Source organism: Arabidopsis thaliana, assembly GCF_000001735.4.
Source record: "Arabidopsis thaliana chromosome 1 sequence".
NCBI classification, from domain to species: Eukaryota; Viridiplantae; Streptophyta; class Magnoliopsida; order Brassicales; family Brassicaceae; genus Arabidopsis; species Arabidopsis thaliana.
In genome coordinates, this window is record NC_003070.9 from 3,872,931 (window position 1) to 3,892,220 (window position 19,290).

Below are 19,290 nucleotides of genomic sequence, written 5' to 3' on the forward strand. Positions count from 1 at the left end.
TATATTGAACAAAGTGTCTCTCTGTTTTCCAAAAATAAATAATCAAAAAATTATTGGAAAACGTATAAAATTATTTATTGTTTTTCCTCTTTTTTTGCATGACGTTTAGATTTCCGATTTCCTTCCTTAAAAATTTGGAAATTAGCTATATTGACCAATTTTATTTCCCTATATTTTATCTCTTACAAATAAATGTTAGATCTCTCTTTTCACAACAACACCCGAATATGACCGCTCATTCAATCGTCGCACACGTTGATAGCGTCCTTCCCAAGAAATCTCGTGAGATCGACCGTCGCCGCCGCAGACGGAAGCGGAAGAAGAAGAACAAAGCATCTCAGGCCGATGTAGATGCAATGGACGTGTCAAAATCTCTGTCAAGCACTCCTACTGGTATTGAGACACCGGATGCAATTGAACTTCGTAAGGAACAGAGAAAGGAACCTGATAGGGCTCTATACCAGGTACTTGAAGAAAAGGGAGAGAGTGTTGTTGCTCCTGGAACATTGCTGAGAACTACACACACATACGTTATTAAGACTGGTACTCAGGACAAGACGGGAACCAAAAGGGTTGATTTGCTGAGAGGGCAAAAGACAGATAGAGTGGATTTCAGTTTACAGCCAGAAGAGCTGGATGCTATGGGAAATGTTTTACAGTATGAGGAGGCAAGAGAAGAGGAGAAATAGCGCAATAAGCCAGTGGACTTGAGTGACATGGTCGTCGAGCATGTGTAGCAGAATAGTAGGAAGAGGAAAATGCATGGCAAGGAAGAGAAGAAAAAGAAAGATTTCAACTTCTGAGGTGCGTTATGGAAGAGACAAAAAAAAAAAGATTTTAGATTCTGGACATGAGACATAGAAAGAGATTCATGTTCCAGAATTATTAGTCTTGAGTAAGAGATCTTGAGTTTTTAGTCTTAATGCTTATTAAAAAAAAAAAAAAATGTTAGACCACCAATGATGTAAATTTTTAAATAGGTGATTGCATCATTGTGTAAACCTAATATTTACATTTTGAAGGATTTGGTCTTTCTGCAGTATGTAAGTTAATTCAATCCCCTTATTATTCTGACTTGTAAGGGGATTCAAACCCCATCAATGGTTTCTAAACTTAAGTTTCTTATTTTAGAGAGATAAGTTTTATTATAAAAAAATGTGTGGGTTTTTTGATTAATGAAGAAACCATCTCCAAAATACTTTATATAAGAAATTTTGGAGAGAATTTCTAAATATTTAAGAAACCCACATAATTAAATAATATTATTTTTGTTGTTTTAATGTTAAGAAACTTATATTTAGAAACCACCAATGAAATTCCTCTAAACATTAACATTGCATATAGTCATAAAAAAAATATCTATTTTCTTTTTGGTTCTCTTTTTAATATAGCTTTCTTGGTCAACACTTATTCTTAAATATCTTAGAAATTAATAAATTATTTCGTAACTCGTTGAAAGATAACTGGCCACACTTTTTGTGTATGACTCAGACATAGTTTTTGTCCACTCGGTCCCATCATGCAAGTAGATAAACACTGAATCACCAAATCTTGTTTGAGATTTAGAAAAAAAGGAAGCTCCAAGAGATGGCAAGAGTTGTTAAAATCGATTCTGCAGAGTCATGGAATTTCTATGTGAGTCAAGCCAAGAATCAGAATTGTCCCGTAAGTCTCTCTTCCTCTTATCACTTTCGTTTTCTAGTAGCCAAAATGAAATCTGATTTAGATCCAAGACCTATGAAAGAATCAAGATCTTAGGATTAGAGTTTTATGGAGAATTTGATTTACAATTGGTTAAATCCAAATTGTGTTACTCTTTAAGATATGAAGTTAGTGAGAATGAACCATGAATATTAATGTTCAGGATTGTGAATGAATGGCTCTGTCTTGTTTGTTTATATGAATTACCAAGAACGGTTGTTCCTTTATGGTTTTTTGCAGATTGTGGCTCATTTCACTGCATTATGGTGTATTCCTTCTGTGTTTATGAACTCCTTCTTCGAAGAGCTTGCGTTTAACTATAAGGATGCTCTGTTTCTAATAGTTGATGTTGATGAAGTTAAGGTAAAACTACTTATGTGTCTCTCTACTTGATATGTCTTTCTACTTTGGCTTCTTTGTTGAAGAGAAGTGTTTAACCATCAAGAGTAAAAGATTTAAACAGTTGCTAAATTGGTAGATGATTAATGGTTTTTCTTTGTTTTTTACTATGTTGGATTGGTCAGGAAGTGGCAAGTCAACTAGAGGTAAAGGCGATGCCAACTTTCTTGTTCTTGAAGGATGGTAATGCGATGGACAAACTCGTGGGCGCAAACCCTGATGAGATTAAGAAACGGGTCGATGGTTTCGTTCAGTCCTCACGTGTTGTTCATATTGCTTAAGAGAGATTTATAGATACGAGCAGAATACTAAATAAAGTTTGTGTGAAGTGTAATTAGTTTGTAACTTTGGTATTTGGTTTGTGTGAAATATCAAGTGTAAGTGTAAATTTTTATAAAAGCAAGTTCTGTTATAAACAAGAACTGGATTTATTTAATTTTGGTTCTTAACAGGGTAATTTGAAACCCATGTAGCGACCAGAGACAAAATCATTCCAAACATTAAAAGCTCCATGGGTTGTCATCAGTACAGTGCTAAGTGCCATGACGATACCAACTGCAAACACAATGATCGAAGCCCTCCCATACTTGGCTATAACCTTCTTAACCACCATTAGTCCAACCAGTGATGCCACGAAACAGACCAGAGCAAATATCGCAGCGGTTCCAGCATGTTCCATGCCTAGTAGTAGGTACTGGATTGCAGACATTGATGAAGAAAACAAAACCATGAACGAACATGTAGCTGCAGTTACCTGTAGAGAGAGCACGATTAACTTAAGAATCCAATTGCTTGTTTTGGTAAAACTTTGGTTCTGATGCTGCTAGAGAACAAGACTCAAGAACGTACCTCTGGAGCAATACCGATTTGGAGAAGAAGAGGACTAATGAGCATTCCACCACCAATACCAAAGAGGCCACCCAAAACTCCAGCCAAGAGAGCCATTACAGGGAGCATCAACTTGTTTTGTCTTCCTCCAACTCCAGTCTCCTGTGGAGTAATTTCAGTTTCATATTCATCAAACCTGTTGACTTTTGACCAACAGAAAAGCTAATTTAATCAACAGCAAGTAGTATGTATTGGACCTGTTCAGAGTTTTGGTTACTATGCGATGTGTGGTTGCTTTGAACATTGTCACTGAAGTAAATGCAGAGAGTAAAGAAGATAGTGAGAGGTATTTGAAGCGAGGAGAGGAACCAGTAGAGAGCTCCACATGGCTTGATCGATATGATTCCCTGTGCAAATCCAAAGTATATCAACTTCTTACTTCTACATGCCATTAAGATTTCAATAATTTGGAAAGAATTATAACACTTCAAGGAACGTTCAAATAAGTGGAGGGAATGTGGAAACAGAGCAATGAGAGCATTGAGATAGAAAAATATTCAAATCAATCGACCAAAAATCATAAATACGCGTTTAGATACTTAAATTCATACCTGACCGTATTTGTTTCCGCGGAAAAGATTAATAGAGAAGAACAATAACCAAATGATCACTAAAACTCCAAGCTTCATCCATGGAAACCTAATCATCCCTCTCTGTCTCACATCTTCTCTTTCTTCACTCAGAAGCGGCGATCTCGCTACCTCGATGCCATCAACGTCTCTTGGACTCTTAATCTTCGCTCTTTCCGACTCCAAATTCCAGTAAGAAACTCCCTTTTTACAAGTCTTCATCGTTGACCAGGCGAGGAACACAGCGAAGAGAAACAACACAAGCCAATTTGGGAACATACGGTTACAGATCACACCAATACTTACTCCGAGAAGTAGACATGGCTGAATAGTAAGAGCTAAATCGAAGTCGATTAGGGTTTTGTCTCTTGATTTAGGGTTTCTCAGGAAAAGATTGCATCCCACGTTAGCGAAAGAGACGCCGGTTACCATGAACGCTGAGAAGCTTGAAGCTGTTTTCATTTCGAGACCGGCGATGATTGTCATTATCGAGAGGAAGAGTCCACCGCCGCCGATTCCTCCGGCGCTGGAGATAGAGGCGGCGAAGAACGAGAGAACGGCGGCGATTATGGTGGGGATGGAGACTTCAATAGTTGATTGGCTGAGGTCCTCCGAGAAATGGAGCCATTGGCTTGTTGTGCTGCGGATTTGACTCTGGTCTGCAAGGGCGGATGGATTGAAGATGGTGAAGATGGTGATTAGGGAGAGGAGAAGAGGGACTAAATTGATCGTCATTTTCTTTACTTAGGGGGTTGTTTGTAACCTTTTGAAAGTTTTGGGGTTTATTTTTGTTTGGAACGTTAGAAATTTTATGCTCATTTATTGTTTGGTTTATACTTATATATGAATCAATAAAGGGTTTAGTCAACTGCAATTCTAATACAAGGTATTTATTACGGAATTAATTAATTTAAGACAATTTGGTGAAATAAAAAACTAAAGATGACAAATGCAATTATTTTTCCTATGTTTTTGTAGATCTAGTAGTATTATTTTTATTGAAATATTTATTCAAAGGAGCTTCTTTCCCATATCCTCTAGATTTGTTTTTGTTTTAGGTACTTGTAAAAAGTGGTAATAGCATTATGTATTTATTAGCTGAAAAAATAAAGACTATGGCACCAAGTTATATTTGTCTTTCTTTTACATATCAATTTTTGGAAATTAATTAAGAGAAAGGGAGAAAAGTTTGAATATTTGCATACAAGTTTGGAAAGAAATACTTGTGCTATGTGTAAATGTCCTTTGACTATCAAGACGAGAAATGGGCTAGAAACATATATGGGAGACAAGTTCTAGAGGAAAAATGATGTTAGCAAGCTTAGTTGACATTGTGGTTCAAAGTAAGTTTACGAACATATTTAATTTATAGTGTGTAAGAAAACGTACTATTTATTTTATCCCACCAGTATGTCATATTATTATTTTTATACCCAAAAGTGAGGCAATCGTAATAAAATGCAAGAAATTCAAAATTGTCAATCAAAAATGAATTGTTTTTCAAATTAAAAATGCGATAAATAGTGTTCATCACTTGGCACGTAAAAGGTTGACTTTTAATATCGGAATGAATCCGGACATAACACATGTCCAACTTGGCATATTTAGCAAACTTGGACTATTTATTAGAAGATAGTGTTTATAGAAGAAATGTACATTAAAAAACGGTAAATCGCTAATCCTAGGCCTATCCTCACGATTGTGATGTAATGTAACCCACTTCCGTTGATTTCTTCAAAGAAATCAAAAGTTGTGGGTTCTTCTAGAGATGCTACTACTACAACGATCGATGGACGATTGTCATTGATGTTATCGAATGGTAAATCGGACAAAAGTTTCTGGATATGCTCTCTTATAATATCACAATCACAAATGCTATTTCTTTTCAATAAGGTATTTGGGCTTCATTAGTAGCTGTAGCTGAACCTTTTGTTTGTCACATGTCTTTACTCTTATGCTCATCCATGTTCGTTTATATTTTTGACCCACTGTTCTGTTCTGAGACCTTAAGTGTAAGAAGAATTCTCAAGTTAATATACATCTTAAAAAGCAGTTATGAAATATAGCCGACTAAATAAATAATTAATTAAATAAATAAACAGAGGATATAGTCCATAACAAAATAAGAAATGCCAAAAAAAAGAGAGTAAAATTATTACATAAACCATTTCCACTTTAATACACTCAAAACAAAATTGATTTTAAGCCCAAGGGCTAATGGAACACTCCCAAGGAAGAGTAGGGAACCTCTCACTGTCTTTGCAATAATCGTATACGACGAGATTACGCTGCACCCACGCATAATCCATCTTCTGTGTCTTGGACAAATGCCACGCGTCGTACTGATCCCACCAATTCTCTGTTGTGGTAGAGACGCATGCAGGGAATGGATCCTTCCAACGGCAGCCTTCGACGGCGAAGTCCTTGTAAGAAGAGACGAATGGAGCTTTTTTCCAGTCAGTCTTCTCCAGACCACCACGTGTAGCCCAATCGTCAGCGTTCCAAATGCTGGAGAACAAGTACATCGGCTTCTGGTTCGGGAAGAAGTCGTTGTTTGGTACCTTATCACTGTTCTTGTATACTCGAATTGGTACCCTATCCACGAAGAACCTGGTTTGGATTGGATTAAACCGGGTTATGCATTGTACCAATCGATAAAATTAGCTTTGATTGACCAATTCGGTTCGAGTTGGTCTAGTTTGAGTTCTTTAAAGTTTGGTTAAGATAGGCTTGCTTTGGTCGGTTTGAACTTTAAACCAGATTGGAATTTTTGTGTCGGTCGAAATTTGAATCTGCACCATTTAAGTTTTCTCAAAGCTAAACGTAAGAAAACAGGATTGAACCTATTGTGAAATTAATCTGTAAACTGAATTATGTTATTGTGAGTGGAATGTTGGTTCTAACTTCGAACCGATCATAAACCTAAGGTTCCGGTTTCTACCCAAAATTCCCGGTACAGTTCGTGGTATCTCTATATATGTAGCCAACTAACCATTAGCCAAGATCAAGAGAGGACTTACACAAGCTGGTGGTTATTCCAAAGAATTGAGTAGGTGTGATAATCCTTGGTCGGGTCGAACCAGAGGGAATGTCGCATCTCCCGATTCCCGGTTCCGTTCTTATACACATTGGTCTGAATAATGTAAGGCTGTCCGGTTCGGTTCCCTAGAAATTCGAAATCTATCTCGTCTCTCTCCGGTCCTGCCCCATTCTCCGAACACATCTGCTCAACCAAATTTAATCTAAAATAATTAATACAAAACAAAATCATTGGTTATCTTCTTTACAAAATTGAAACATTAAATAAGAACGACGGCTCACGTAGTAAGCGGTGACGACGCCGGCGGAGTCGCCTCCGACGAGCTTTAGCTTCATACTAAACCATCCGAATCTATACATGTGCTTTGTCTGAAATCCACATCCTGTTTTATTTTTTATCCAATCAGAATATTTAAACTTTCGATATAATAATCAAGAGACTAAGTTAAAAAATGTCATGTAGATTTAAGTAGGAACAGAGTAAGTATCAGTGTAATTTCGAAAGACTAGAACGGCATTGATCCTAAACCGGAAGCAAACTGGATTTGAACGTACCGGTGTCGTTATCTAAGGAAAGATTCCAGATCTCTCCATCATCGGAAGTCGTGAAGTGATTTTCAGACCACATAATGTTGAAATTATCTTCAAACGATTGTGTCGGTGTTGCTGCGATAGAGGACGACGCCATTAGAGCCGTCATGAACAAGAACAGAGCCGTCATGGCAGAACAGCTCGTTATGATCCTCCTTTCCGTCTCCATTGGTTGTCTCTACTTCGAATATTTCGAAGAGAGAGAGAGAGAGAGGTAATGCAATCTACACTTGTTCCGTGAGTGAGAAGAGTATAGAGCTTTCTTGCTTTTATTATAAAGACCGGGGAAATGACTGTTTTGACCATTAATAATTCTTTTAATATGCTATTGCGTTTAGACTTTTGATACGGTTTTTTTTCTAAGATTTTCATGTAATAATGATGTTTACGATAATTTGTAAAAGAAAGCAAAAAGGGTAAATGAAAAAGTTTAATTAAAGAAAACTAACAGTAAAACTCAATGATTTTTATGTTAATCAAGTGTAAACTGTTTGGTTATAATACACACGGTTTAGCTAATTAAAAGCCGACCGGTTTATTCATTAAGTTGCTGAGATAGGTCATTTGAACCATATTGATGAGCTAGCAAGGGTACTATAGGAAATATAGAAAACAACAGCAGAACATGGAGAATTGGATCTCCAGGCTGCCACCAAGTGGAAGTGGGATCCATAGAAATGTTCATGTAAAAGCAAAACCAAAAACATTATTTAACTCTGTACTTTAATTCTTTGGTTAATCTTCACTTAGTAAATCTGATATGGGAATATGTCTAACAAAACCCAAATAATATAGGCGAACATGCTTCGGAACATAATATTTTGTTCAACAAAAGAAAGAGTTTGCCTTGCCTCTCTCATATTTTGTTAGCCCAAGACAAGGCACGTGAAACAAGCACGTTATGAATAAGAAAGCAGGGAAATAATACACCTGGAGTTACTAAATTATTAGGTTGACAAAGATTAGTTTATTGGATTGTCTCTTGCATAATCCGGTATTCTTACATTTTTACATAATTACTATTTTTTGTATGGATATGAATGTTTCAGATCTAAGATTGTAGACTGAGGTTTATATAATACCACAAGTATATGCAACTCGACCTTGTTACTTTAGACTATAATAGAGTAGTATTAAGATTATGATAATGACAAAAATGATTTCTTATACATTAATAATACCATTTAAATGATTTACGAGCGATGAAATAAATATGCATGGTCTAGTTTTATGTAAACTCTCTAATCCATGTATGAGTCTCTCTTTTTTGTATTACTAAGTGGTTTCTCATATGTTTCCTGTAAAAGAATCTCAACTTGTCGGCATGTCGGTCCTAATAAGAGAAACCAGAAGTGATCATCAATTTTATTGTTAATTATAGAATGTTTAAGTTTCACATATCATACAACAAGACAGTTTGGCCGAGTGGTCTAAGGCGCCAGATTTAGGCTCTGGTCCGAAAGGGCGTGGGTTCAAATCCCACAGCTGTCAATTTCTTTTCCTTTTTTTCCCTTCTTTAAAACTAAACCCTCTAACTCATCAAGAAGGTTCAATCAAACCTATAAACACCTAGAATTTTGAACAGTTCTTCACTTCTCCAGTATTTCCCGGCAATTCCAGATCTCTCTATCTCCTTTCTTCTTCAAATCCAATCAGAGAGTGATCTAAAAATGGTGATTCAAACGAATCTCTCATATCGTTTCTTCATCTTAATTGTGTTTTTATTTACCCTAGCGAATCCAAAATCAGATTCAGATCTCAAAAACGAACTAGTCTCCCTCCGATCAACCGCCGAATCAGGCGTGATCTCCTTCAACAACGACGACGTTTCCAAATTCATAACCTCCGTATCCACTCCTAGACCTTACTCACTCATCATCTTCTTCGACGCCGTTCATCTCCACGGCAATAGCCAGCTACGTCTTCCAGAGTTCCGCCGCGAATTCAGACTCGTCTCCGCCACTTTCATCACCAACAACAACAATGAATCTAACGGCACAAAGCTCTTCTTCTGCGAGATCGAATCAACTCACTCCGAGGCTTCTTTCCGCCGCTTCGCCGTCGAGTCACTACCACACATTTCCCTCGTTAGCCCCACGACAGAGAATTTAACAGAATCAGATCAAATGGACGGTGGAGATTTCACTGGATTAGCCGAATCAATGGCAGAGTTCGTCGAACGTCAAACAAAACTCACCGTTTGTTCAATCCAACGACCACCACTCATATCAAAGACACAAATCGGAATCATCGTTGCTATAATCATAATCTCGACTCCGATTCTCATCAAGAAGATTCTAAAAGGAGAAACACTTCTCCATGACCATAGAATCTGGTTAGTTGGCGCGGTTTTCGTCTACTTCTTCAGCGTCTCGGGGACAATGCATAACATCATTAGAGAAATGCCAATGTATATCAAAGATTATGAAGATTCAAGTAAGTTTGTTTTCTTTATAGAAGAATCAGAGATGCAGCTTGGAGCAGAAGGTTTCTTTGTAGGGTTTTTGTATACTGTTGTTGGATTGCTTTTGGCGTTTGTTACTAATGTAGTTGTACGAGTCAAGAAACTCGATGAGCAAAGGATGGCTATGCTTTTGGCTCTGTCTATATCGTTTTGGGCTGTGAGGAAAGTTGTTTACTTGGATAATTGGAAGACTGGTTATGAAATTTACCCATATTGGCCATCGAGTTGGCGGGGATGAGTGATCTTCACGTAAGGTTAGTTTTTCAAGATTGTGGAACTGATTAGTTAGTGTTTTGGCTTTCAATACTTGAACATGCATATAGCCAAGTTTATAGTTTAAAGATTCAATAATTGCAGTTTAGGATTCACGAATTTGTGCTAACTAGAGGAATGATTGCTCGAAGACTTATAATGCTTATGGTGTTGCTTTGCATCCATTGAGAAAGAGTACTCTACCAAATAATCGTTGCTTTACTATGTGTGAAGGTTTGGAAAAAGATTGTATGCAATACTTGACCCACAAGAAACCTTCTTAAAAGTGAAAAGATTCTCTCTTTGTTCTTTTCTTCCAGCTTTGTTTAAAGTTAAGCATCTAATTCCTTCACACCCTAGAATTTAATTACTTAAGAGAGCTCATGTTAATATTACTACTGTTTGGTTTTGCTAAGAAAATCAATTTTATTTTGGAAATTTTGACTATGGCAGAGACAAATAAAGGAATTGAAGAAGAAGTGGCAAGTGCTTTTGTGAATCACTACTACCATCTCTTTGACAACGATCGATCATCGCTTTCTTCTCTCTACAATCCCACCTCTTTGCTCACTTTTGAAGGCCAAACGATCTACGGCGTGGATAACATCTCCAATAAGCTTAAACAACTTCCGTTCGATCAATGCCATCATTTGATCAGCACCGTCGATTCTCAGCCGTCTTCAATGGCCGGTGGATGTGGTGGAATCCTAGTTTTTGTGAGCGGTAGCATCCAATTACATGGAGAGGATCATCCTCTTAGGTTTAGCCAGGTCTATCTCTTATCTATTTGTAATCGATTCGAAGGTTTCATTTGGTTAAAACAATCTTAGGTTTAGCTTAATCGATTTGCATAAAACAAAATGTTATTTTCATTGTTTTCTAGTTTCCATCGGTTTATCTTGGACCCCCGCTATAACAATCTTCAATTTTTAATGTTGTTACTAAATTATATGAATCAAACTATAAGCTATATAGTATGAGCCTGTATTATTTTATTTTTGTTGGATTTTTAGCTGACTTGAATAATAACATTATTTATTAATTGCAGACGTTTCACTTGATTCCGGTTCTGCAAGGAAGTTTCTTCGTCCAAAATGAGATGTTTCGGCTCAACTATGGTTGAACTTATTATAACTTTAATGTTTGTAATCGATTGATCTCTCTTATACGCCGAAATCCAACTGATAATGTAGTCAAATATTTTATGAAAATCTATCGTTTATCTTGACTAGTAAAACATATTGACTTTTTCTGTTATTTTCATATATGTAAACAAGTTTCGAGTTATTGAAAAACATTCGGCAATTATAGATTGGAAAAATCCATACAATATAAGACTATTAGTGAACGTAGATTCACATGATCCACTTTTTTAAAAAAAGCCGAATAAGACTTTTCTCTGCTCTCATATAATCTCGTCCACTCAATAGTTATTAAAAATAGGGATATCTCTGTGTATTTTAAAAATAGTGAAAATTGACGAAAAAATCGAACAAATATGAGGCTACTACTATCTTTTGACTCTTGACCATTCTCTTTTACTCAAAAACATTTCCTTCTCTTCCACGAAACCATTTTTCTCTCTCTCCCTTTTCCTGATCAACTTCTCACGAACTACAATATGAAGAACCGGAGCAAAAACTTAGCCACCCTGAGTTTGATGATAATTACGTTATTGACATGGTCGGATATCGTAGTAGGACAAGAAGCACTACTAGGAAAGAAAGTATTGCCGCTATGCCACAGAGAATGTATGCCAATATGCATGAAAGTGATCGAAGCCACGCAAGACATTTGCGAACCTGCATGCCAATCTGGTTGTCTTCAGCTTCAAGGTAGAGGCACCGGACTTTCAGCTTCCGATCAAGGAGTCGATATGGTCATTGCATAAATTAATATCTTTACCGGAAAAAGAAATCAAGATTTTGATATTACCAACATAGTTGCTTGATGTCGTTCACATGAATAGATTGTAAAATAGGGTTTCATATTTTGTATGATAAATGCATCATCCAATCCCTCCAAAACTAAAACAAAATGTAGTTAATCTACAGAATCCGACATCGTATACAATTTTTGTTTTTATAATTCATGGGGACAAGAAGAAGATCCCTTATGTGTTCGTCTCTTTATCTCATGATCAATCCTAAGATCATTTTAATTTATTAAATAAAATTACAGGTTAGCTTACAAACAAACAGTATATATATTGATACAAATCCAACGTCAGAAGAATTCATAAATAAATATCGATCGAGTGAGAGACAGTTTATAGTTCTTCTGAATTATTTTTGCAACAAAAACATAACAAAAATTATTCGTCACAGGGGTTATGACATTTAGCAAAAAAAATTACTTTGTCATAACCAAGTTATCTTTATCTCCGTTGTTATTTTAAATTGAAAAAAATGGATGACATACTAGTAATCTAGTATTTTCATAATTTTCAATCAATATGTATTCATTGATCGTTTAGGATAATGTTCAATTCTGGAATTTTGAACAATCATATAGCTCGTTAAACACACACAGAAAACAAATGGCTAGTAAATAAAACGATATGTCCAAAATATTCTTGCCATATTAAATTTAAAATATTTTGAATTTATTTGTCTGAGATGTTTATCCCCAAGCCCCCAGCTCTATACTAAGATAATGAAAAGAATATGGCCACCAATTATGCATTGCTTAGAATAATCGCACCAGTTGCGTCGTCTGTAAATGCATCAACTACAGCCTGAAAGAAAAAAAAGTGAAACTTAAAATTTTCAGAAAAGTACATAGGATTAACTTTGAATTATATATTTTGGGACCATTTTCTACAAATACAACATATTTATTTGACATAAAATAGTGAAGCATACATTTTTTTTTTTACGAGAAGTCTGTATTATTGATGATAAAAGTAGTGTTTTAATCATTGAAAATTCAACTAAATTGAGAAAAGTGCATCTAGAATTTTTATTTTCTTTCTTACTTTAGTGGACATATCCCTTTGGAAATTGAATACTATAAAAGAATGACCCTAGTGGCCCGGACAATAACAAAGTTAGAAAACAAGAAAATTATAATTAATTTACACTTGTAGATCGTATACTATAATTTACACTAGCAGACAGTCACAAACGTCGAGGACAATAAACTATCACTAAAAACTAAAAAGTAAATAAAATTAAGGAGAAAACAAAAATAAAATAAAATATTCTGCATATTTTTATCAATAATAGCAAATCACACAGTACGAGTCAAATGGATCAGACAAGTGATCTCAAACTCGGGAAGAAAATTTAGCAAAAAAAAAAACTCGGGAAGAAAAATTGATAGGAGACAAATATAACTAAAATAAAATAAAGACAAATCAAAATTTTAAAGTATTTTCTTTAACATTTACAAAAATAATCGAAGTTTAAGGATTTTATAGTTTCTATCATATGTAGACGCACAAGTGAAAGAAAAAAAAAAAAAAAAAAAACGCACAAGTGGTATCATCCATTGTTCTTCGCAATCGAATCTCCAATATTTTATTTTTATTGTTTCTTAATTCTTAAAAATGGGTCGGGTTCCGGGCCGACTCCATCTACTCCAAAACCACATGTTAAAACCGTGCCACCACTCAGAGCTATTGTAGATCTCTTTTAACTTTTTCATAACACTTGTAGAAAAATAGGAAACGAATCTGGTTTAAAATGTTTTTTTTTTTTGGATAAATCTTCTTTATATGTTATTTAAGGTTAATTACAAAATAAGAATAAAACTTTTCGTTGTATTTAGAAAAACTGAGTAGACATGGCTATATAACTAGTTATCGTCATCTGACCATTTTTTTTTTTTGGCTAATTATTATGTAACAAATAACAATATAGGAAGTTCTTACTTAACGATCAATATGGCTAAAAGATAATTGAATAAGCTAAAGTCGTTGGTTGATCTGATGAAATGGTTATTTCCTATAAATTCTATTGTTACGAAAACGTTTTAGAAAGAAGAACCGTTTAAAAGTTATCAATCAATAAAGCAATTAATCGAAACAGTTAAAGAAGACGATTAGAGAAAGTGACTGAAAGCACTGCAAGATGGCAAATCTAGACAACGTTCTTTATCATATTTTTTTTTTTTGGATTAAATATGTTGAATTGGTGAAAAAATGCACATGTTTTTATCAGTCATCGTTTTCCGCGCATCTCTAACATTTTCTTCATTGGTTTTTTTAACAGAAAATAAAATAAATAAAGCCAATTCCGTGTACTACATATAAGACCACATCTTTTACCAAGCCACCACTCCAACCCATTGCATGTCTCTTTAACCTTTAGTTAACATTCTTACTATAGAAAATTTCGAACTGATTAAGTCACAGAAAGTTTCAAAATGATTATACTTAATCAGTTTTAATTTCATTTTAAGTTAATAATATATATATTACGATAAGGATAAGGTTTAAAAAAAAAAAACAGAGTAGGTATAGATAAATCAGATAATGACTGATACCACTTGTTATTTTTCATTGTAGCTATAGTCAAACGATATATTTTTGTGTTACTTTTTTGTTGTCAGTTATCTTTACTGGCTAATTATTACGATGTAAGTAAAAATAGGTATAGCCGAGTTCATACTTATAAGTCAATATTTCTAAAAGATAGTTTGAAAAGATCGATGAGCTAAATTCTTTAGTTTAACTGTTTAATAAAAAGTCATTGGTTGGTTGCGTTCAATGTAATGGTTATTTCTTTCGAAATCAATTTTTGGTTTATTCAGAAAGCATATGTAACGTATATATTTTATAAAAGACATTACGTGAATATTTTTATAAAACAAAAAGCCATTATTAAGATGATATTACGTTACTTATTTAATTCAAACGTGAAAAGTACAAACTTTTTTACCGCGTGTTTATTGTCAATTTTTGCCACATAATTTAGCTATCTAGCAAATTTATATATATATTTTTTTTTATCACCATCACCAAATATTAATGGTGGTATTTTTTAATAATAATTGATATACATCTTTGGTGGTTGTCAGAGATGAAAAACGCCAGTGATAGAAATCTATAGTTGTCGTCGTTAGTGTGTCGAGCGTCAATGGATCGGATCAGATGTAATGAATTTCAAACAACTGAATAAGATAGCTAGCACTTTATATTTTAGAAAACAAAATAGTTTAGGTGTAGACTCTTTTTTTTATATTAAAAATTGTTTTGCCACTGACTTAATAGAACACCAATTTGTCGTTTTTCTTTTTTCTTATATAGACGGAATCCCGTGAATTCGTGAAAACACGTATATTTGTTCTTTTTAATAAATGTGGATAACTTTTAACAGATTGATGGGGAACATGGTCTTTGTTAATTCAGTATCTCGTAAATTTGGTCATGTAGTTATCAAAAAAAAAATTTGGTCATGTGTACGTTTTATTATATGAATAGTATTGCGATTTCAATCTGTTAACGTTATCTATCAAATATTATATTTCAAGAATGTAAAGTTTCACACATACGTCATTTGGTTTACATGATTTTAATCAAATAATTTTTTTAAATTTTTTTTTAGTAATTAAAATTTACGATAAAAAAGAATTGTCGTCATAATATAAATAAAAATTGGATATGCTAATTTGGTTATATGAGTGCTTCTCTATATTTTTAATTCGAGTGCTGGGCAAAACAAGAGTCAACATGTTCATTTAATTTGCTTTTAAAAAAAAGACAAGCACATTGTTTTACATTAATTTATAGAGTATTTGGTGCAATGATAATGAAAAAGCATGTGCAAAGAAAAGGAAATCATAGCACTTCCTCATGTACTCCACTCACTAGCGTTTTCTATAAAATGTCATGATTTGCGGTAGTGAAAGGCCAACACAAAGAATCATTTTACCTCTAAAGCCAAAGACCAACATGTCTAATTCAAACCAACCACTTCTTTCCAAACCAAAGTCTCTTAAGCACAAGAATCTATGCCTTGTCCTCTCCTTCGTAGCCATTCTTGGCTCTGTGGCTTTCTTCACAGCCCAATTAATCTCCGTTAACACCAACAATAATGATGATTCCTTATTAACTACGAGCCAGATTTGCCATGGAGCTCACGACCAAGACTCATGCCAAGCTCTCTTGTCCGAATTCACGACGTTGTCGCTCTCAAAGCTCAACCGCCTTGACCTATTGCACGTGTTTTTGAAGAACTCGGTGTGGCGGCTTGAGAGCACGATGACCATGGTGAGCGAGGCTAGGATCCGCTCGAACGGTGTTAGAGACAAGGCAGGTTTTGCTGACTGCGAGGAGATGATGGACGTATCAAAGGATCGGATGATGAGTTCGATGGAGGAACTTCGCGGAGGAAACTATAATCTTGAGTCATACTCAAACGTTCATACTTGGCTGAGCAGTGTGCTTACAAACTACATGACATGTTTAGAAAGTATTAGTGATGTCTCCGTCAACTCTAAGCAAATAGTCAAGCCACAACTCGAGGACTTGGTTTCTAGGGCAAGAGTGGCTCTAGCCATCTTTGTCTCCGTCTTGCCTGCCAGAGACGATCTCAAAATGATCATTTCCAATCGCTTCCCGTCGTGGCTAACTGCTCTTGACAGAAAGCTTTTAGAATCTTCTCCCAAGGTAATAAAAAATCATGTTCAATTCTTATACTTCAATTAATAAATATGGCCAATATATTTCTAGGAAAGAAAAAGTTTCGGTTGTAATGTAACAAAAAAATAACTTTTACCTATCTTTCGTCATTCAAACTCTAAACACTTTGACCTTTTACTAGACACTTAAGGTGACCGCGAACGTTGTGGTGGCAAAAGACGGCACCGGAAAGTTCAAAACAGTGAATGAGGCAGTGGCGGCAGCACCGGAGAACAGCAATACAAGATACGTTATATACGTAAAGAAAGGGGTTTACAAAGAAACTATTGACATAGGAAAGAAAAAGAAGAACTTAATGCTTGTTGGTGATGGCAAAGACGCAACGATCATAACCGGTAGTTTGAATGTCATTGATGGATCCACCACCTTCAGATCAGCCACTGTTGGTAATATAACATTTTTCTTTCATTTGTGTCTTTTAAGTTATTACATTCTTGTATCCGAAGAACTTAAAATATTGCTTTGAAAACATGTACAGCTGCCAATGGAGACGGGTTTATGGCACAAGACATATGGTTCCAAAACACTGCAGGGCCGGCAAAGCACCAGGCTGTGGCTCTACGAGTGAGTGCTGATCAAACTGTTATAAATCGTTGTCGCATAGATGCGTATCAAGACACGCTCTACACTCACACGTTGAGACAATTCTACCGCGACAGCTACATCACCGGTACCGTAGATTTCATCTTCGGAAACTCTGCTGTGGTATTCCAGAACTGCGACATCGTGGCACGAAATCCTGGAGCTGGGCAAAAGAACATGTTAACGGCTCAAGGACGGGAGGATCAGAACCAGAACACCGCCATTTCGATCCAAAAATGTAAGATAACGGCTAGTTCGGATCTTGCTCCTGTAAAAGGATCTGTGAAAACGTTCCTTGGTCGACCGTGGAAGTTGTACTCAAGAACAGTGATCATGCAGTCTTTCATTGACAACCACATTGACCCGGCTGGTTGGTTCCCATGGGATGGTGAGTTTGCGCTCTCCACATTGTATTATGGAGAGTATGCAAATACCGGTCCTGGAGCGGATACGAGTAAGAGAGTGAATTGGAAGGGATTTAAAGTTATTAAAGACTCAAAAGAGGCCGAACAATTCACTGTGGCGAAGCTTATTCAAGGAGGATTATGGTTGAAACCCACTGGAGTTACTTTCCAAGAGTGGCTTTGATTTTAATGTCTACTTGTTCTTGTACTTTGTGTTGTGTTACCTCTGTTTTAGTTTGATGTATTTTTTCTGGTTTGTTTTGTATGACTTACCCAATAAATAACATGCTCTGTTTCGCAAGTATTAGGTTAATAATGTTTAATACAATAAATTTAGTGATGTGGCATATAATATTTTGAATAACTTTAATACTAATTAATTGAATTTTTTTAATATATAATCATACTGCCACTCATCAGTTATAACACCATCATTCTACCCAAAAAAAAAATTATAACACCATCAATTTTTTTTTTTTTTATGGGATTATTATATGTACTAGATGACCCAAACTTTGAGAATATTTTCATGAATAATATAAATTTTTTAAGTTGATTACATTATTTATCAAAAACAGTAGTTACCAAAAATAATAGTTTCATATTAAATTTTACACGTTGGTCATATAGGGGATTTTTGCGTACTGCATTCTGCATTGCATGTCAACACAGTGTATCAGCATGTGATATAATTTTACTATAAGTAGAGCATTCACCAGTCGTGAATTTTCGGAATATATATTGATGATAACGTCGGTTGTTAAATGACACAAAAATAATGACGTCGGTTTGAGAACCGTCGTTACATCGTCCGACGCAAATTATATTGGCTTCAGTTAATCAAATGACGGTAAGTTTTACGTCATTATAATTTGCATCGGTTTAATGAGTTTAGCGACGGTTTTCAATTTTGACGCAAAAGTCAAAAGCTCATGCTTTGTATCACTTCTACAACCGACGCATATCCACTGTATTTATTTTCTATTTTTTTCCGTTTTCTATTATTTCTGTATTTCTCAATACAATAAAAATTCAAACTAACCAAAATTCAGAAAAAAACAGTATATTATATATAAAATCAATTGCCGCCCAAAAATAATAATCTGTTTTACAATGAATATAACTGAACAATTATACATATATCTAGCAAATCTATCTCTTGGCATTTCTAAAGTAATAATCTCCATTGAAGAGCTACAACTTTGTGTTTGCTAAAACTTTTTCACCTGGAACAAAATGAGTGTAATGGGAGATTTAAAAATCAACATATGCATACAAAAATATTCCAGAAAGAAGAGAGAGATAATAAGGACAACAAATTTTGAGTCACATCATATTTGTTGTGATGGGCTCCATCCCATTGATAAATACCTTAATCAACCGATTGTCAGCTGAATTCCTCATGCTAATACCTAACTATACAATATTATAATTGCCATATACTAGAAAACTAGCAGATTACACAACAATATAGAAAAGACACAAACATAAGAAAGAAGCCTATGCGACAATTACTACAGATAGAGTGTATCTTTTCGGGTAAACATTGTAACGTAGTGAAAGTTGAGAGTGAATTGCCTAACAACCGATAGAATGAACCAAAAAGAAAAAAAAGAACATCTTTTCTAACGCCCAAAAAAAAAAACCTAGAGTTTTTTTTATTTATTAGGTACATATTGTCTTTTCTAGTACTAAAACAATAATGGCTAAGTCTCATCCTCACACGCAAGAGATTAAGGTTGAGAATATATTGTA

The 19,290-nt window shown here is 35.0% G+C and overlaps 8 protein-coding genes, 2 long non-coding RNA genes and 1 other non-coding gene across 16 annotated transcripts; 7 read left to right on the forward strand and 4 right to left on the reverse strand.

Moving 5' to 3' along the window:
- Positions 1–98: 98 nt before the first annotated feature.
- AT1G11520 (pliceosome associated protein-like protein) lies at positions 99–689 on the forward strand (the record flags this gene model as incomplete). Its single annotated transcript, NM_101025.1, has 1 exon — positions 99–689. The coding sequence occupies one exon, from the start codon at positions 99–101 to the stop codon at positions 687–689; it is 591 nt and encodes a 196-aa protein (NP_172619.1).
- A 776-nt stretch (positions 690–1,465) lies between these two features.
- CXXS1 (C-terminal cysteine residue is changed to a serine 1) lies at positions 1,466–2,554 on the forward strand. The gene is made up of 3 exons (NM_101026.3): positions 1,466–1,665; positions 1,942–2,064; positions 2,226–2,554. The coding sequence occupies exons 1-3, from the start codon at positions 1,588–1,590 to the stop codon at positions 2,379–2,381; spliced, it is 357 nt and encodes a 118-aa protein (NP_172620.1). The 5' UTR covers positions 1,466–1,587; the 3' UTR covers positions 2,382–2,554.
- On the reverse strand, positions 1,608–1,965 carry AT1G04853. Its single transcript, NR_138787.1, has one exon. It is a non-coding gene; the product is annotated as an other RNA (long non-coding RNA).
- AT1G11540 (Sulfite exporter TauE/SafE family protein) lies at positions 2,512–4,393 on the reverse strand (the record flags this gene model as incomplete). 2 transcript variants are annotated; one of them, NM_101027.4, is made up of 4 exons in its annotated part: positions 3,540–4,225; positions 3,186–3,335; positions 2,950–3,090; positions 2,512–2,854 (listed from the first exon to the last, which is right to left on the reverse strand). In NM_101027.4, exons 1-4 carry the CDS (start codon positions 4,041–4,043, stop codon positions 2,546–2,548), a joined length of 1,104 nt encoding a protein of 367 aa, NP_172621.2. In that variant the 5' UTR covers positions 4,044–4,225. The 2 variants fall into 2 exon arrangements, with proteins under 2 accessions (NP_172621.2, NP_001321541.1); NM_001331994.1 differs by having other exon boundaries at positions 2,546–2,854; positions 3,540–4,393.
- A 1,171-nt stretch (positions 4,394–5,564) lies between these two features.
- XTH8 (xyloglucan endotransglucosylase/hydrolase 8) lies at positions 5,565–7,461 on the reverse strand. The gene is made up of 4 exons (NM_101028.4): positions 7,152–7,461; positions 6,879–6,979; positions 6,578–6,780; positions 5,565–6,167 (listed from the first exon to the last, which is right to left on the reverse strand). The coding sequence occupies exons 1-4, from the start codon at positions 7,354–7,356 to the stop codon at positions 5,759–5,761; spliced, it is 918 nt and encodes a 305-aa protein (NP_563892.1). The 5' UTR covers positions 7,357–7,461; the 3' UTR covers positions 5,565–5,758.
- Positions 7,462–8,598: 1,137 nt separating this feature from the next.
- AT1G11550 lies at positions 8,599–8,678 on the forward strand. Its single transcript has one exon. It is a non-coding gene; the product is annotated as a tRNA-Leu (tRNA).
- An 18-nt stretch (positions 8,679–8,696) lies between these two features.
- Positions 8,697–9,889, forward strand: AT1G11560 (Oligosaccharyltransferase complex/magnesium transporter family protein; the record flags this gene model as incomplete). Its single annotated transcript, NM_101029.2, has 1 exon — positions 8,697–9,889. Exon 1 carries the CDS (start codon positions 8,858–8,860, stop codon positions 9,887–9,889), a length of 1,032 nt encoding a protein of 343 aa, NP_172622.1. The 5' UTR covers positions 8,697–8,857.
- Positions 9,890–10,236: 347 nt separating this feature from the next.
- On the forward strand, positions 10,237–11,199 carry NTL (NTF2-like protein; the record flags this gene model as incomplete). Of its 4 annotated transcripts, none has more annotated exons than NM_001331995.1 (2): positions 10,237–10,673; positions 10,952–11,199. In NM_001331995.1, 2 exons carry the CDS (start codon positions 10,287–10,289, stop codon positions 11,024–11,026), a joined length of 462 nt encoding a protein of 153 aa, NP_001323167.1. In that variant the 3' UTR covers positions 11,027–11,199. The 4 variants fall into 4 exon arrangements, with proteins under 4 accessions (NP_001323167.1, NP_001323168.1, NP_001154326.1 ...); NM_001160854.2 differs by having other exon boundaries at positions 10,304–10,673; positions 10,952–11,195; NM_001331996.1 differs by lacking the exon at positions 10,952–11,199 and having other exon boundaries at positions 10,237–10,888.
- Positions 11,200–11,411: 212 nt separating this feature from the next.
- On the forward strand, positions 11,412–12,030 carry AT1G11572 (Plant thionin family protein). The gene has a single exon (NM_001084047.2). It carries the CDS (start codon positions 11,525–11,527, stop codon positions 11,792–11,794), a length of 270 nt encoding a protein of 89 aa, NP_001077516.1. The 5' UTR covers positions 11,412–11,524; the 3' UTR covers positions 11,795–12,030.
- Positions 12,031–15,679: 3,649 nt separating this feature from the next.
- PMEPCRA (methylesterase PCR A) lies at positions 15,680–17,894 on the forward strand. Of its 2 annotated transcripts, none has more exons than NM_001331997.1 (3): positions 15,680–16,516; positions 16,671–16,935; positions 17,028–17,894. In NM_001331997.1, the coding sequence occupies exons 1-3, from the start codon at positions 15,737–15,739 to the stop codon at positions 17,717–17,719; spliced, it is 1,737 nt and encodes a 578-aa protein (NP_001321758.1). In that variant the 5' UTR covers positions 15,680–15,736; the 3' UTR covers positions 17,720–17,894. The 2 variants fall into 2 exon arrangements, with proteins under 2 accessions (NP_001321758.1, NP_172624.1); NM_101031.3 differs by having other exon boundaries at positions 15,751–16,516; positions 17,028–17,881.
- Positions 17,895–18,839: 945 nt separating this feature from the next.
- AT1G04857 lies at positions 18,840–19,042 on the reverse strand. Its single transcript, NR_138788.1, has one exon. It is a non-coding gene; the product is annotated as an other RNA (long non-coding RNA).
- Between the last annotated feature and the right edge of the window lie 248 nt (positions 19,043–19,290).

Coding starts and splice junctions, on each gene's coding strand:
- CXXS1 (NM_101026.3), top strand. CDS start 1,588: ATGGCAAGAGTTGTTAAAATCGATTCTGCAGAGTCATGGAATTTCTAT. Junction 1,666..1,941: donor CCAAGAATCAGAATTGTCCC/GTAAGTCTCTCT, acceptor GGTTTTTTGCAG/ATTGTGGCTCATTTCACTGC. Junction 2,065..2,225: donor TTGATGTTGATGAAGTTAAG/GTAAAACTACTT, acceptor TGGATTGGTCAG/GAAGTGGCAAGTCAACTAGA.
- PMEPCRA (NM_001331997.1), top strand. CDS start 15,737: ATGATTTGCGGTAGTGAAAGGCCAACACAAAGAATCATTTTACCTCTA. Junction 16,517..16,670: donor TTTTAGAATCTTCTCCCAAG/GTAATAAAAAAT, acceptor ACCTTTTACTAG/ACACTTAAGGTGACCGCGAA. Junction 16,936..17,027: donor CTTCAGATCAGCCACTGTTG/GTAATATAACAT, acceptor AAACATGTACAG/CTGCCAATGGAGACGGGTTT.
- XTH8 (NM_101028.4), bottom strand. CDS start 7,356: ATGGAGACGGAAAGGAGGATCATAACGAGCTGTTCTGCCATGACGGCT. Junction 6,980..7,151: donor TTCCTTAGATAACGACACCG/GTACGTTCAAAT, acceptor AAAATAAAACAG/GATGTGGATTTCAGACAAAG. Junction 6,168..6,577: donor TGGAATAACCACCAGCTTGT/GTAAGTCCTCTC, acceptor AATCCAAACCAG/GTTCTTCGTGGATAGGGTAC.
- AT1G11572 (NM_001084047.2), top strand. CDS start 11,525: ATGAAGAACCGGAGCAAAAACTTAGCCACCCTGAGTTTGATGATAATT.